The sequence below is a fragment of the Xenopus laevis genome, chromosome 1S (assembly GCF_017654675.1).
Source record: "Xenopus laevis strain J_2021 chromosome 1S, Xenopus_laevis_v10.1, whole genome shotgun sequence".
Lineage (NCBI taxonomy): Eukaryota > Metazoa > Chordata > Amphibia > Anura > Pipidae > Xenopus > Xenopus laevis.
The window spans coordinates 19,178,170-19,194,644 of record NC_054372.1 but is presented as its reverse complement, the minus strand read 5'-3'; the positions used below and the strand labels follow the sequence as shown (position 1 = coordinate 19,194,644).

The 16,475-nt window shown below is 39.9% G+C and overlaps 1 protein-coding gene across 2 annotated transcripts; it reads left to right on the top strand.

Moving 5' to 3' along the window:
* The first annotated feature begins 405 nt into the window (after window positions 1-405).
* Window positions 406-16,205, top strand: qdpr.S (quinoid dihydropteridine reductase S homeolog). 2 transcript variants are annotated; one of them, NM_001096335.1, is given in 8 exon segments: window positions 406-554; window positions 924-940; window positions 1,203-1,278; window positions 4,031-4,127; window positions 6,858-6,998; window positions 10,482-10,590; window positions 12,536-12,619; window positions 15,952-16,205. In NM_001096335.1, coding segments are annotated over 8 exon segments (726 nt in total). In that variant the 5' UTR covers window positions 406-458; the 3' UTR covers window positions 16,058-16,205.
* The last annotated feature ends 270 nt before the right edge of the window (window positions 16,206-16,475 follow it).

Sequence of the window (16,475 nt, the reverse complement as noted above, 5' to 3'; positions counted from 1 at the left end):
AGCCGGTGGAAGGGGAGACAAACTTGACACTTATCTCAAGCTATTGCTGAATTATAACTCCCATCATCCCCTGCCAGCCAGGTTTCCATGGCCATTTACAATTTGTTTAATTAACTTGTTTAATAGCTTGCATCAGAAAATTATATCCGGCAACCCTGCAGCTGGGAGACATCAGTTAGAACATTTTGCACTAATGCTTTCATTCAAGAGAGACACAGCGTAGCAGTTGCAAGATGCAGAAAGCAGTGCAGCTGCAGCAGGACAGCGAGTGGTGGGAGCCTTCTGGCCAATCAGCACAGAGCAGCTGGTGACATCAGAGCAATAGGGAAAGGAGAGGAGCACCGAATGGCCAGGAGGGATAATGACATCAATGAGGAGGGAGTTTCCATACTGTAGAAGGGGGGTGTAAGGCATGAGCTGCAAATTGGAGAGCACTGTTACCCAGGAATTCATACAGAATGGCAGCTGCCAGTGAAGCTCAGAGAGTGCTGGTCTATGGTGGAAGGGGAGCCTTGGGCTCCAAGTGTGTGGAGTATTTCAGATCCAAACAATGGGTAAATACACAGGGCCTGGCATGGCTACGTTAAGCTGTTTGTTTACTCTTATCTGTAGGCAGTGTATGTGCTACTTTCTTATCCCTAAACATTGCTGGAGTTTTATAACGTTAAACCTGTCTTGCTAATGTTATATACTTTATTCTATTATAACGAAATGTCACTATTTGTAACCTGTCATTACCCAAACAAACAGTATCTGCCAACCTGTGGCTGCGCAGCTGTCATTGAACCACAAGATCCCATGACAAGTCAGGAGAGTTGTAATTCAGAAACAGCTGGAAAGCCCCGAGTGGTTGAATAAATGTGAAAATGAAAAGTTTTCCCTCCTAGATTATCAATCGCTGTCTCTGTCTCTCTCGCTCACAGTGGGTGGCGTCTATAGATACAGATGCAGCCACTTTGGTTTGTCTGTTTGACACAGAATAACTAAACACAGATATCCCATTTATCTCATTTAACACAGAAAACTGTGTCACAACATCCCATCTAATTAAAGCATTCACCATTGTGAACAATGGTGCTTTGGTATGCTAATGAAAAGGTTAAATGCATTAAATGAGTTAAGATAACTTTAGATAACACAGTTTCTTCAATTAACTCTGAGTCATGACGCATTTAACTCACAAATCCAAGTGGCTTCATCTGTATTACAGAAAATGCCAGTGCAAGTGCCAGCATTGTGGTGAAACTGTCAGATTCATTCACGGAGCAGTCTGATCAGGTGAGTGTTAATTCTCTTTTTATTTTAATGTAACTCCAGGGAGCTGGCATTATAAAATGAATGTACCTGTATATCATTAGCTACTAACTACCTCTGCTTCTGGTATGTTACTCCCACTATTCTCCATGTAACATCCGCACACTAGGGACATGCTCCTGAGCTGTTATCCCTTTAAAATTATTAGGAGGTAGAGAGTGGAAATACTATAGCACTATAACTTTATAGCTTCCTAAATCAGCCTGCCCATAGGCTGCATCACATTCCTTGGTTTCTGATCAGGAGGTAGCATAGGCTGTCAAACAAAGAACCGAAGCATTTATACACACACCTTGTATCACACAGTTTTATTTTCTAGCCTCTTTAAAGGAGAACTGAGCCCACGTACCTAAGTTAGTACCTCTGGAGTGACCACTCTACTGAATTGCACCTCTGTGCTCCCTTAGTACAGCTCTGTTGCCCTGACTCAGTATTTTGGCCTCAAGCGGAACAAAAGCTTGTGCCATTACTCTAAAGCAGTGATCCCCAACCAGTAGCTCATGTACAACATGTTGCTCCCAAATCCATTGGATGTTGCTCCCAGTGGCCTCAAATCAGATGCTTATTTTTGAATTCCAGGCTTGGAGGCAAGTTTTGGTTGAATAAAAAACAGGTTTATGGCCAAACAGACTCTCCTGTAGGCTATCAATCCACATAGGGGCTACCAAATAGTCAATCATATGCTTTATTTGGCACCCCAAGGACATTTTTCATGCTTGCGTTGCTCCCCAACACTTTTTTACATTTGAATGTGGCTCACGGGTAAAAAAAAGTTGGGGACTCCTGCTCTAAAGGCTAGTAGAATGTATGCAGGGCAAAGATTAAATATACATATAAGCAATAGTAACTAAGAAGAACAATAAAACTAAACCCACACAATAAATCGGTGTTTTGGTCGCCAGGTTCACTGACCCCAACAACAAGATGGCATTTTAAATTGCAGGTCATATAAGATGCAGAATAGGAAGGTGAATTTTTATCTTTAGTAATACATTTTCAAATGCCAACATATTCCGCAGTGCTTTACAGTAGAGACCTGTACAGGTCTGTTTTTAAAGACCCGTGCCCAACCCCGACCCGCTGAGCTTAAGCTTTACCCAGTTCAGCATACGTGCATTTTGATGTCCAATGATTTTCTCCCAACCTGCTCCGCGCAGCAATTGCAGGCGAAATGGAAGTTATGCTGCGTCTACTGGAAGGGGCATCACATAATGGTTTTTTACATTGGGAAGCATAGGTATTTTAGTTTACCCCAGGATTGGCCGCCAGTAGTCCACCCCACTGTATCTCATTACGTACCAACGTGCCACCTGCACAGTGGGCACAAAAAGTATAATCCGGCCCAGTCCCAATCACATTGTGGGTGTTCCTTGGGTACAGTGCCGGGCCATGCTGGGCATGCGCCCTAGGCAGGCCCGGCAGTCGCAGCGCCTATTTAGTGTGCGCGTGCGCATGCGCAGATGCGCAAAAAACGCGAAAACTACATCGAGTCAGGCAGAGAAGGGAACCGGACTTGGGGTAGGCGACAGAGGAGGTACATGCCTGGCGCCCTCCCAGCTTTGCGCCCTAGGCACGTGCCTACTCTGCCTACCCCTAGTTCCGGCCCTGCTTGGGTACCTGACTTGATGCAGGACAGTACTTTACTGTAAATGGGAACTGGCCTAGAGGTTAAAGGGGTTGTTCAACTTCAAACAACTAGTTGGTTTCAGATAGATCACCAGAAATAATGACTTTTTCCGATGACTTTCTATTTTCTATGTGTGGTCGTTTTTCTAATATTGAAGTATAAAGTGTCGTTTTTCACCTTCTGAAGCAGCTCTGGGAGGGGCCGTCGACCCTCTAAACTGTTATAAATGGATACATGTAGTTGATACATTTGTTATGTTTGTCCCAGCTGAGCAGAATCTCTGAGTTTCATTACTGGCAGCTGTTAGAATTAATACACTAGTTGCTAATACTCCAGAGATGCTGCTGAGACATGGATCAACTCAATGTTGCAGAATTGTAACCGTTCAGAGTCTGCATTTGAAATACTGAGCTGCCAGACTGAAACATCAGAGACACGAACCATTCAACTTTAAACTTTTGGAAAAACAGTAAAAAATAAATAATTAAAAAAAAAAGTTTTTATTTCTGGGGAACAATCTAATAACAACTGAATTGACAAAGTGTTAAAGGTGAACAACCCCTTTAAGTGATCAGCGTTTGATAGTGCTCCTATCCCGCCTTGCTTGCTGTAAAAGTGCTTTGAGTCCCATGGGAGAAAAGCACTATATAAATGATTCCCTTTCCTACATTGAATTTATAAATTGCATTTTGATTCTGATTTGACAACACACACACACACACATTGAGGCACTAGGCAAATGCACTGGCTGTCCTGTTGTAGGAAGAGGCTTGGCCCCCCAACCCACACCCAAAGACATGTGCAATGATGCAAACCCCCCTCTGTACCCATATACTGTACACACAGGGCAGGTGCTCCTCGGCTCCCAGCAGTTTACTCATTGCTTACACAAACTGTACCATTTGGCAGATACTAGTGAAGTGCTGGATGATGCCACTAGGATATAGTTACTATATCACATTATATCCTGACCAACTGGATGATGCTAATAGAATATATTGTAGCTGTAATTACTGTATGTTATGTTCTTTGTCAGTGTCTGTGCTGTCATATTCCAAAATCACGGTGTTTCTATTTTTTTATGTTTAGGTCACATCAGCAGTTGAAGAGCTTTTAGGTGGCCAAAAGGTTGATGCAATCCTGTGTGTGGCCGGGGGCTGGGCAGGTGGATCTGCAAAGGCAAAGTGTAAGTGCTGTCCTCTATTTATTTATCAACCACTGAGGAACATGATCGAGACTAAGACAAAATTTTTGCCTATATGAAGGACCTAGTGGTGAAACCACCTTAGTATTAACTGCACTCTTTTTTTATGGTTTACTAGATGGGGCCATTTTTTCCCTGTAAAATGACATAAGACTTGTATAAGGATTGTATTCTGTGTTGCAACTAATGTTTCCCATTGTCTAATACGTATTTACTACTCCTATCACCCCATCTGCTAAATCCATGTCATGCTCTGCTCTAACTGCACCAATGTATATAGAAATTCTTGGTTACTCCCCAATATAATAACAAGAAAATCTGGAGAGTCTTTGAAAGTATGTAGTTTTATTATCGCACACTTACTCCCCAATAGCGGGTTCATAGCTAATTGAGTCTCTGTAAAGAGACAATAAATTCATAATTTAAAAAAGGCTCAACCCCAGAGTGCTACCAAGCACTTCTTTATGCTGTATACCTGTACCCATATAATGAGATGAGGCATTTAGCTGCATGACACTGCTGAACCTTCTATGGGTGTCTTCAGGCAGCAGCACTTGTTTCAGCTCCTGTCTTCACTACACACCAGAATTTATTTAAAATGATCCTATAAAGGTCTTCATTTATCCAGGTCATGATGCACAGTGATTAATTATATCTTAGTTGGGATCAAGTACAAGCTACTGTTTTATTATTACAGAGAAAAAGGAAATCATTTTTAAATATTTGGATTATTTGGATAAAATGGAGTCTCTAGGAGATGGGCTTTCTGTAATTTGGAGCTTTCTGGATAATGGGTTTCCGGATAACAGATCCCATTCCTGTACTAGATATTCTATACCTTTTATGTGTTTGTAAGTGCAGCACTTTAGTACTCGTACAGTACTTGTGTCTGGGGTCTTGCTGAATTTTGCACCTGACGCCCCCTGCCATAAAGCAGAAGGTAAGTACTAGGCCCCAATATGGCCTGCAACCATCACTATTCCCTGAATGACGTACAAGATAGGGGGCAGAAGGGGGGATCCAATTAGCAATGCATTTTGTTTGTTTAAGAACCCGATGCTTGATCTTTCTTCCCTGTAGAATTCCCTTATCTCTCTCCCATATTTTTCTAGTGGCCATGATGAGAAAACTTTGCTCTGTTTTGGGGGGAGGAATGTTTCCCCTAAAGCAGAATTGCCAGATTCATTGTGAGTCAGCTCTTTACTTAAATTTAATTTCTGCTGCCAGATGTGCCAAAGAAAACACTGGATTTAATTAACCCTGTATTCTTTTTTTGCTCATCATCTGGTTTTACTTAAAATGCCAAACCCTCAGTGGAGACTTTGATGCCTTTAACCACATGGTCATTTAGTATTATTCCTGCAATAACACTCACACAATTCCTCTACTGGTGTTAAAGCTTGGGAAAAATTTATTTTTCTGCCTTGCACTTTTACCCCTTCATAGATTTATTATTATTATTATTAGAAGAGGTATCATGGTATGGGCACACGTCCATGAAGTTCAACATTTGTTCACACTTCCATTTCAGGCAATTTGATTAATTTCTTTTGTCCTAGACGATATCATAAATCTAAACATGGGTGTAATTTAAACATAAAGAGTAAGCACCTTACCCCTTCTCTGCCACAGCTCTTTGATTTTGCCATGTTGAGTTTTCAGGCCCGGATTTGTGGCAAGGCCACAAAGGCCCAGGCCTAGGGCGGCAGAAATTCAGGGGCAGCATGTCGCCCTGCTGCATTAAAGTTAGTTGCGCATGTGCAATTTCGCATATTCAAGATATGTGTATATATGCGCACGCACAAGGGGAGGGGGATGGGGAGAGAGACACGGATGCGGAGGGGAAGCAGAAGCTAAGGGGGAGGCAGAAGGGGAGGCGGAAGGGGAGAGAGAAGGGTTGGGGAAGGGGAGAGAGACATGGAGGGGGAAGCAGAAGAGGAGGCAGACGGGAGGGGAGAGAGATGCTTAGGGGGAAGGGGAGGGAGATGTGGACAGGAAGGGGAGAGAGACGCGGAGGGGGAAGCAGAAGCAGAAAGGGAGGCGGACGGGGAGGGAAGGGAGACGCGGAGGGGGAAGCAGAAGCTAAAGGGGAAGCAGAAGGGGAGATTGACGGGGAGGGGAGAGAGACACTGAGGGGGAAGGGGAGGGAGATGTGGATGCGTAGGGGGAATCAGAAGGGAGGGATGTGGATGGAGAGGGGGAGATGAGCAGAGACAGCCTTGGGGCACCCTGTTTGTAAATCCGGGGGCTGTGAGTTTTGCAGTAATGACAGTACCGTAACTAGAGGGAGGCGGGCCTTGGTGCGTGACGCGCAGCCGGGCCCCCGCCCCCCACCGTACACACCGCATTTCAGTGGCACCCCCTGCTCCCCCGGTAGTTCCGCCACTGAGTAACAATGTTGCATGGCTCGTTGCAAGACTTTTCTCTGGAAAAAGCATGTACCTAAATACCCCACTATCCCAAGCATTCAATATTATAGATGCTCCGCCTGTATCATAAATGTGACTTTCATGCTGCTTGATGATATGTAAGTATTATAATATGTAGGTTTATAAGTTGCAGGTTTAATACCCAAGATATTGACACAAGCTTGCTTTCTCCTTTTGAGGTTCCAGTGCTTTAAGTTAAGTAACGCCTGTCTTATTTTTCCTTGCTGTGTGCTGTTGGACAGTCTATAAATCAGATGTTGTCATTTTTATCTTCTTCAAATAGCCTTTTATAAGAGCTGTGACCAGATGTGGAAGCAGAGTGTCTGGACGTCAGCCATATCCAGTCACCTTGCAACAAAGCACTTAAGGGAAGGGGGACTGCTGACACTCTCTGGGGCAAAAGCTGGATTATCCGCAACCCCAGGTATGTAAATGACACATCACAAGTGTCTGTGTGGGCTTCGCATCATATGGTACCGATGCGGAGGACTATTAAATTGTAATACAGGTATAAGACCTGTAATTCAGAGGTTTTCCGGATAACGGATATTTACGTAATTTGGATCTTCATACCTTAAGTCTACTAGAAAATCATGTAAACATTAAATTAACCCAAGAGACTGGTTTTGCTTCCAATAAGGATTAATTATATCTTGGTTTGGATCAAGTACAAGCTACTGTTTTATTATTACAGAGAAAAAGGAAATCATTTTTAAACATTTGGATTATTTGGATAAAATGGAGTCTATGGGAGACGGCCTTTCCATAATTCGAATCTCTGTGGGTAACGGGTTTCCCGGATAACCTATACCTGTAGTGCAATGCACTGCTACAGCCTAATATATCATGTGTATAATAAAGATCATCTTTAATCTTCTGCACTTTGTTGTTCAAACAGCTCCCAGCTCACTAAAGCTGATGGCTGATGGCTCCAACATCTGCTCCGGGGTAGTTCAAACACTCAATAGCTTTGTTTGCATTGCAGGCAAAAGCAAACAGATGCTATATATTTAAAGTGTGGAAATAAATGGGGGCATGCTTTTTATTGTACATATTTAATTTTGTTCAAATTAGGTGCCTAAAATAGAATCTAGAAATCGGTGTGTCCTGGTAACATATAATTTAGCTGTTCTTACTGTACCAATTGTGTGCTTGCTATGGCAATAATGATAAAATACATAGATACAGATCATCTGTTTGCATATAGGCAAGCTGCAGTTTGGTTTACTATCCATTTATACACACATTTATACACACATTTATATACACACACCTCTCATCACATGTGATGCAAACAACCAAGTGCTATGGATAAAGCTTGTATTTATTATGTTGTGTCATTAAAACATGGCCCATAAACCAGTCGTTTTCAATTTCGTGAAAACTTTAACCCTTGTGTACTGGAGAATATTAGTTCGGACTTGTGGGCATGGATATGGGCACAGGATTATTTAGAAGACCAAGAATGAATCAGAGTACCTGCAGCTGCTTTTGCTTTGAATCTTATTATCAGCAGGCACAGATCAGAGAACTTTACCCTTCCCAGTGTGTTGACTGCTCTCTCCATGCACTTTGTCCTTTGATCCTGACTCCTGTTTGGGAAACTTATGGTCTTAAATTCATTGTTTATCATTATACAGTAAATTAATTTGAACAACCCTTAAAGGGCATGTAAAGGCAAAAAAATAAAATCCCATTTTTACTTTCTTTAATGAAAAAGAAACCTATCTCAAATATACTTTAATTAAAAAATGTGTAACGTTTTTATAAGAAACCTGACTGTATGCAGTGAAATTCTCCCGTCATTTACTGCTGTGGATAGGAATTGTCAGATGGTCCCTAACTGCTGAGCAGGGAAACAATCATACTTATGAACAGCAGGGGGAGCCCCCGTCTTACTTCCCAGCCATGCAGAACTCAAGCAGCTTTGTTTATGACGATCCCTAAGCAGCCCAGACCACACTGAGCATGTGCACAGTCTTAGTCTTGCAAAGATGTTTAACAAAGTTACAAGATGGTGACCCCCTGTAGCCAACTTTGACTTCAGTAAATTCATGTTTATATTAAGTATACAAAATACAGCATTTCTAGCCTTATTCTATTTTAGACTTTACATGCCCTTTAAAGTAGAACTAAACCCCTTCAAAAAATAAAGTCCCCTTCCCGCTTTCCCCCGCATAGTCCACTTTTTTAAAAAGTCCCGCTGATTGCCGCACAGACCTCTCCATGCAGAGTAGCGCAGCGGAATTCACGGGCGCCATCTTTGTTTTCTTTGTATACATTTGCTAATGGACTGGCAACACTAAGTTTGTTTGTTACCAGATATTATTATAACTGTGGATTAGCCTTTTTTTTAGTTTTAGCACCATGTATGTGTTTTAAAAACACAGGCCTGTATTTCAAGTGGAATTTTCTTCCAATGCTTTGTTTTCATTTACTGCACTGCTGCTTAGGAAAGACTTTGATATAACTATGAATGAAAGAGACAGTGGCATAACTATAGCAAAAGCAGAGCTGCTTCCTCTATAGCTAAAAGAATAACCCCCTCCCTGGATCTTTTACCTGCATCAGGAAAGGGGGATGCAGGTGGCTGGAGTAGGCGGATGGGGGTGGGAAGTAGGTGGTCACAGGTCGGGGAGTGGGTGGAGTTGAGGCGTGGAGTGGGCGGACAGGAGGGAGGTTGGGCATTGTATTGCGCCGGGCCCCTATGAAATTTTTTTTGCAGGGGGCCCGGCTAGGGTTGCCACCTGGCCGGTATTTTACCGGCCTAGCCTCTAAAACAACTGCCAAGACCGGGGCCGGTATTACAAATTTACCGGCAATGTACTGTAGCTGCCAGTAAATTTGTAATACTCTTAACAAAACCCCTTGGCCCATCTCCAATTCCCTGGATTGTTCTCCTGCCCCTTTTATGTCACAACTCCGCCCCTTTTACATCACGGCTTTTTTGTCCCTGCCCCCACCAACCTGCAAAAATTTCGGAAAAGGTTGCAACTAGTTATGCAACTGGAAAGAGATTTGATCTCAGGTTTCGACAGATCAAACAAACCACTGCACTTTTATGGCAATATCATATGGGGAAGTTTTTGGTGCTTTAAGTTCTGTGTTTTTAAAGGGGAACTATCGCAAAAATGAAAATGTAATAAAAGCTGCCTCATACTAAAGTAAGAAACGTTCTAAATACAATCAATTAAATATTGTTTCTGAAATAATGAAGTTTATATTCACAATTCCTTTCTTAGCATCTGTCTCTCTTCATTCTCTTCATGCAGCAGTTGGGTGTCAGATGAATGATCCAATATCTTATAGGGGGGCTCCCTTTCCTATCAGATGCTCACTCAAATAACTGATTCCAGTACAAACAAAATCTAACAAAATAACTTTTTTAATAGAGTGAGCTCTAATAAATCTTCTAAGCAAAAGAAGCCCCCCCCTATAAGATATATTGGATCATTCATCTGACACCCAACTCCTGAATGAAGACAGAATGAGGAGAAACAGATGCTGAGAGATGAATAGTGAAATAATCTTGATTATTTCTGAAACAGTACAGGATTTTTAATTGATTGTATTTAAAAGGTTTCTTATTTCAGTTATGCTGAAGCTTATATTAAAATTTAATTTACGGCATAGTTCCTCTTTAAGAAGCCCAAAATGACATAGCCTTGCATGAAATGAGGTTCAGATTTTATTACATAGTACAGGACTGTATACCACCTTTATTATATTATATTTATAACCGTTAACTGTCTATAAAATACATTATATTTAGATTGTAAGTTCTTGCCTCTTCTTCTTATTTTATAATCTATTACGGTAAAGTGCTGTGTAAATTGATGGCACTATAGAAATGAATGATGATTGCACATTGTATTGGAATAACTGACTTACTGTTTTTGTTCTGCAGGAATGAGTGCTTATGGTATGTCCAAAGCAGCAGTTCACCAACTGTGCCAAAGTCTCGGTGCGGATAAGAGCGGCATGCCAGCCAAGTCAGCAGCTGTGGCCGTCCTTCCGTAAGTTCCCTACGTCGGCTAATTCTCTTTATTGCAATTGCCGTGTACTCATTTGTTGCTTCATACAGACACAACTGATTTTACATTTGCAGAGCAGAAAAGCGATAAACAGAGACAAATGATCTATATTTATGTTTATTACAAGCCTGGCTGTACATTCATAGGAAGCATTTACTTCTCTGGATTATGAGATTTCTGGGATGTGAACTGAATGCTGATCAGACTCTCAGCTAAACATTGTAGACAATTCGATTCTGCCTCTCTATAATGTCTATGCCATTAGATTCCACTTTATACAAGGAGTGGAGCTGCATATTGTACCAACATGTACTGGCAGATTATGCATTTATAAAACAATATATGGCTTCCTTGTTTTTTTACAGAATAAAACAAGGGCATTCCCATTCAACCAAGCAAAATATAATAATGGAAGCCAAACCTTGGACAGCAAGACCTGTTCTATGTGTTAATAGAAGGAAGTCATGAAGGGAAAACTATCCCCCAAAATGAATACTTGAGCAGCAGATAGTTTATATCAAATTAAGTGGCATATTAAAGAATCTTATAAAACTGGAATATATATTAAAGTAAATAAATATTGCCCTTTTTACATCTCTTGCCTTGAACCATTTTATGATGGTCTGTGTGCTGCCTCAGAGATCACCTGACCAGAAATACTGCAGCTCTAACTGTAACAGGAAGAAGTGTGGAAGCAAAAGACTGAACTCTGTCTTTTAATTGGCTCATGTGACCTAACATGTTTGGTTTATTTGTGTGCACCGTGAATCCTATCATCCCAGGGGGTGGCCCTTATTTTTTAAAATGGCAGTTTTCTATTTAGGATTACACAATGGCACATACTGCTAAAAAAGTATATTGTTATTAAAATAGTTTATTTACATGAAATAGGGTTTTACATTTCAGCTTTTTTATGCAATATCTTTTTATAGAGACCTACATTGTTTGAGGGGTGTAGTTTTCCTTTAATGCAAAGACAGGTGCAGATGTTCTAGTAACCCATAGCAACCAATTAAAAGGTTACAATGGGATGCAAATTTGGGGCAGCGTGATCTCTTCCATCTGTAATTAAAAAAGTTATGATGGGGTTAAGGACAGATGAGCATTTGCTCTACATCTGTTAACCCATAGCAACCAAGCAAAAGGTTTTGATGGAATGCAGTAAAATCTCTTATCTTTTTAGGAAAAAGTCATGATGGGATTAAAACAAAAAAAGTAGTTTTAAAATCGCTGCGTGTCTATAACCTATTGCAACAGGCAGTGAAATCAAAGCCTTATAAAGCCTAATATTGTTAAAATCTCTTAATAATCAAATCTACATTTATAAATCTTAATTTGGGTTCCATAAACATTCTGTAGCCGTTTTAGTGTTGCCTTTAAAATATATTAGCTTAAATTTAATATAAGCTTCAGCATATATATAAGAAACTCTCTAAATATAATCAGTTAAAAAATCTGTACCGTTTCTGAAATAGTCAAGTTTATGTTCACTATCCCTCTCTCAGCATCTGTTTCTCTTCATTCTGTCTTCATGCAGCAGTTGGGTGTCAGATATTAATTGACAGTTAGATCCAATATATCTTATGGGGCTATTTTAGAAGATGCATTAGAGCTCACTCTATTAAAATCACCAGAAATACTGTCTCTCTACATGCAGGATTTGTGCAACTCCTGGATGAAGACAGAATGAAGAGAAACAGATGGTGAGAGAGGAATAGTGAAGATAAACTTGATTATTTTCAGAAATGATGCAGAATATTTAACTGATTGTATTTAGAAAGTTTCTTATTTCGGTATGCTGAAGCTTATATTAAATTTTCATTTTCACAATAGTTCCCCTTTAAGTGCGGCTGCAGATAAGATGTTAGCAGGCAGCTTGTTTGTGTGTACAGAGATCACTTTAATAAGCTTATCTCTTTCCATGTAGGGTTACCTTGGATACCCCTGCCAACAGAGCCTCTATGCCTGATGCAGACTACACCTCCTGGACACCGTTAGACTTTATCGCTGAGTGAGTAAAGACTATCTGGTTATTATCTGTCAGCAGTACAATACAGTCTGTGTGTGTTTCATTATTGGCTTCACATTTGGTTTCCGGAAAGACTGCTTTGTTTGGGGGGCTGCTGAACTAATTCAGGTTACCTGTTTTAATTTGCTACATAGGAAACAATTATTGCGCTCTGTTGGGGTTATGTAATAAAAGGCACTAAGTTTGCCCGGGGCAGTAACCCATAGCAACCAATTAGCAGGTAACATTTGCTAGTGACCTGTTTAAATGCAAATATCTTATTGGTTGTCATGGGTTACTGCTCCTGGGCAAACGTAGTGCCTTATATTACATATGTCTTTATTAGTAGGCACCAACATGATAAGGAGATTCCATACCTCCCAACATTTTAGAAGTAAAAAGAGGGACAAAAATTTTTTTTGCACATAGAACAGCAAAATCTTTTGACCATGCCCCTTTCTGTGGCCACACCCCCTAATTACCATGTTCATTTTCGAAAATTTGGCAGGTTATGAAAGTTTAAAAATATTTCTGCTTATCTAAACAGTTTTTTTGTGTCTCAAAATTGTTACAAAGTATCTTATTTGCACCTGTTAGATGTTCTGGGCTCTCTGCTAAAAGCCAATTAAGTGAGAAACTTTGTTTCTTTTTCTGGCTGTTCAGTGCAGAAAAAATAGGGACTTTCCAGTACAAATGAGGGACTGCGGGTTGAGCTGTCAAAAGAGGGACTGTCCCTCCTAAAAAGAGACAGTTGGGAGGTCTGAGATTCAAAATGTCTATTGATTTCAGGTATCTACCATATTATAATTTAAATATAATCCATATATATATATATATATATATATATATATATATATATATATATATATATATATATATATATATCACACAAACACATACATACAGTATATCTATATATTGTGTATGTGGATATGTGTTTGTGTTATATCTGAAAAATATGAATAAAGACTATATGTTATAGCTTCAAGAAAGCCATGGCAGTCGCTACCCAGTATTTGCACAGCATGCTCCCTCCAGGTAACCTAATTAGCACCGTGGTCCCTAAGACATAGAAAGGAACATTAGGGCTAGTGAGACCACCTTCTTCAAGATGTATCTGACACTTTTATCATTTGAGTTAAGTTATTTAAGTTAGCTGAATGCTATCAAATCTAGGGAATTTGTAGCCATAGCATATGTGTTTAAAGCAATATGGCATCTGGGGTGTGATTTGAAATGTAGAAACCTATGGGGTAAATTTATTAAGCGGCAAAAATTCGCAGCCATCACAACACTTCGCAGGGCGAAAATTCGCGCAGACAACGTAAATTTACTAAGATGCGAAGTTTTGTTCCGGCTGACGAATTTTTGCTAGTGTTACTTTGGCAATGCGAGAAAATCAAACCAAAGATGCGCTGGCATTCTGCCTAGAGCAACTTTGTTAGAGGTCTTGCGCTCAGGTTAATTTGCATACGGCGGTAAATTTAAAGTTGAATGGACGTCTTTATGTTGCATCTAAAAACAATTAGGAATAGACCGCACACCACAATTCTCTCCTCCTGGTGCACAGTGATAGGGAAATCGGCAACCCCTTATTCGATATCCTTGCTGCATCTAATACATTACATTTACACTGATAACTACACATGCCAAGGGAACCTTCATAAAGTCAATAGAGTTGTTATAATCCCCTACACATGAGCCCACTGTATAGTTTAGGTGCCATATGTTAGCAAATTTATGCAAAGACTTTTGCAGCCCATCACTCTGAAAAAAAAGGAAAACACACCAGCATTTTTTGAACTTAGAAGTTTTTCCACTCAAAAATGATGTTGTAAGTAACAGAAGATTGAGGAAGATCTATGCACTCCATTGCACTTCGCCTGGTCTGAGCTGGTGAAGGCAAGTCTGACGAAAGAGTTAACGTTTAGTAAAATCCGCATCTTAGTGAATGTGGGAGTAACGTCCATTCGCCAGAGTGAAAAGTCGCCTAGCGACTATAGAGTGCAAATCACCACTAACATCTATCTCCTTCGCTAGCAAAGTGATGCCTGCGCCCGTTAGTAAATCGGCGAAGTCCCTGAAAGCGGTAACGCTGGCGGATCTTAGCCAGTGTTAGTCACTTCGCCCTTTAGTAAATCTACTCCTAAGTGTAAGTCAGCCTCAACTTAAAAAATCCTTCCTTCTGCAGAACTATTAAAAAAACGATGTAACTGTCCGTAATCCTAAAGGGAGATAGGAATGTTACTAATGGCACTTGGTAATTTCAGAATGAACTCAATTATTCTTTTAAAGTTCCAACTGCTTATGCAATTCTGTATATCCTCTCCAGGAAACTCATGCATAATGTGGAATACAGGTATTTGTAAACCTGCTATCCAGAAAGCTCAGAATTACAGAAAGTCCTATAGACTCAATTACAAGCAAATACTACAATTCTAATTCAAAAATTTTAATAAAAAAAAAAAATTCTGTAATAATAAAACACTAGCTTGTGCTTGTTGGTAATTGCGCTGCATAGATCCATACTGGAGGCATAACAATCCTACTGGTCTTATTAAATTTTTGAATAATTTTCAGTAGATTTAAGGTATGATGATCCGAATTACAGAAATACCCTAGGCAATATTATTATTATTATTAATAACATGTATTTATATAGCGCCAACACATTTCAGAAAATTGATGCTATATCTGTTTAGGATTCATTATCTGGGATGCTGGGGTCCGGGGCTTTGCTCTATAAGGAATCTTAACAGGATCTTAAGGGATCACCATAAATGAAGCCTGTTAAAAATCATTTAAACATTAAATAAACCCAATCTGATTTTTTTTGCCAGAAATATGGATTAATGCAGATTAGTTAACATCAAGCACAAAGTACTGTTTAATTATTACAGAGAAAATTAAAATCATTAAAAAAATAATCAAATTATATGCTACGGGAGATGGCCTTTCTGTTAATAGGAAATTTTTGGTTTCTGGATAAGAGATGTTGTACCTGTACATGTCATGGAGATTATAGAAGAGGAGTGCCCACCCCCTCCAGTGGCCTGCAATGAGCTAAGGGCATGTACATGAAAAAAAAACTAAAAATAATTAAATGTTTTTTTTCTCCCTATAGACACCCATGTACCCCACTGAAGCAGCCACCCTATATAACAGCTTTTGGGTTTCTGTATCAAAACATGGCCCTATACATTTGTACAAAATACTCAAATTACAACCACAATAAAATGTAATCTTTTTGACACCTCCAGGTCCATTGTCATCATTCCTTTCACATTAAAACTTACTAACATAGATTTCATTTTTTTTTTTTCTTCCGGACACAGAACCTTTTATAACTGGATCACCGGACAAAACAGACCGCAGTCTGGAAGTCTCATTCAAGTGATAACAGAGAAAGGAAAAACGGAACTGGTTCCAGCTCATCCATAAAATCGGAATCATTTTAACCCCACGCGGGAGCCCGCAGTATTGTATCTCAGCCCATGGTACCTGTTGGTTTCATAGCTGCCTTCCCTTGTTTCATGTACGGATACTTTGTCTTTGATTAAATAGCTGTAACCTTATTATAAACCTAAAATGCCTTCTGACGTTTCTATTTTCTGTGTCGGTGTGAAATCACTCCTGTATGGGGTTATTTGTTTCACACCGGAGATTATTTTTAATGGGAAATGAGGAAATATGCTTTTTTCCTCAGGAATCAATAACCGTTATGGAACCTGTTATCCAAAATGCTCAGGGTTTTTTGATCTTTCCATAAATTGGCTCTCCATACCTTAAGTCTACTAGAAAATGTATTTAAACATTTATTTAAGCATTAATTAAACCTCATTTGCTCTCAATTAATATA

Coding starts and splice junctions, on each gene's coding strand:
- qdpr.S (XM_041576681.1), top strand. Junction 4,128..6,857: donor TGGATCTGCAAAGGCAAAGT/GTAAGTGCTGTC, acceptor TTCTTCAAATAG/CCTTTTATAAGAGCTGTGAC. Junction 12,620..15,951: donor CCGTTAGACTTTATCGCTGA/GTGAGTAAAGAC, acceptor TTCCGGACACAG/AACCTTTTATAACTGGATCA.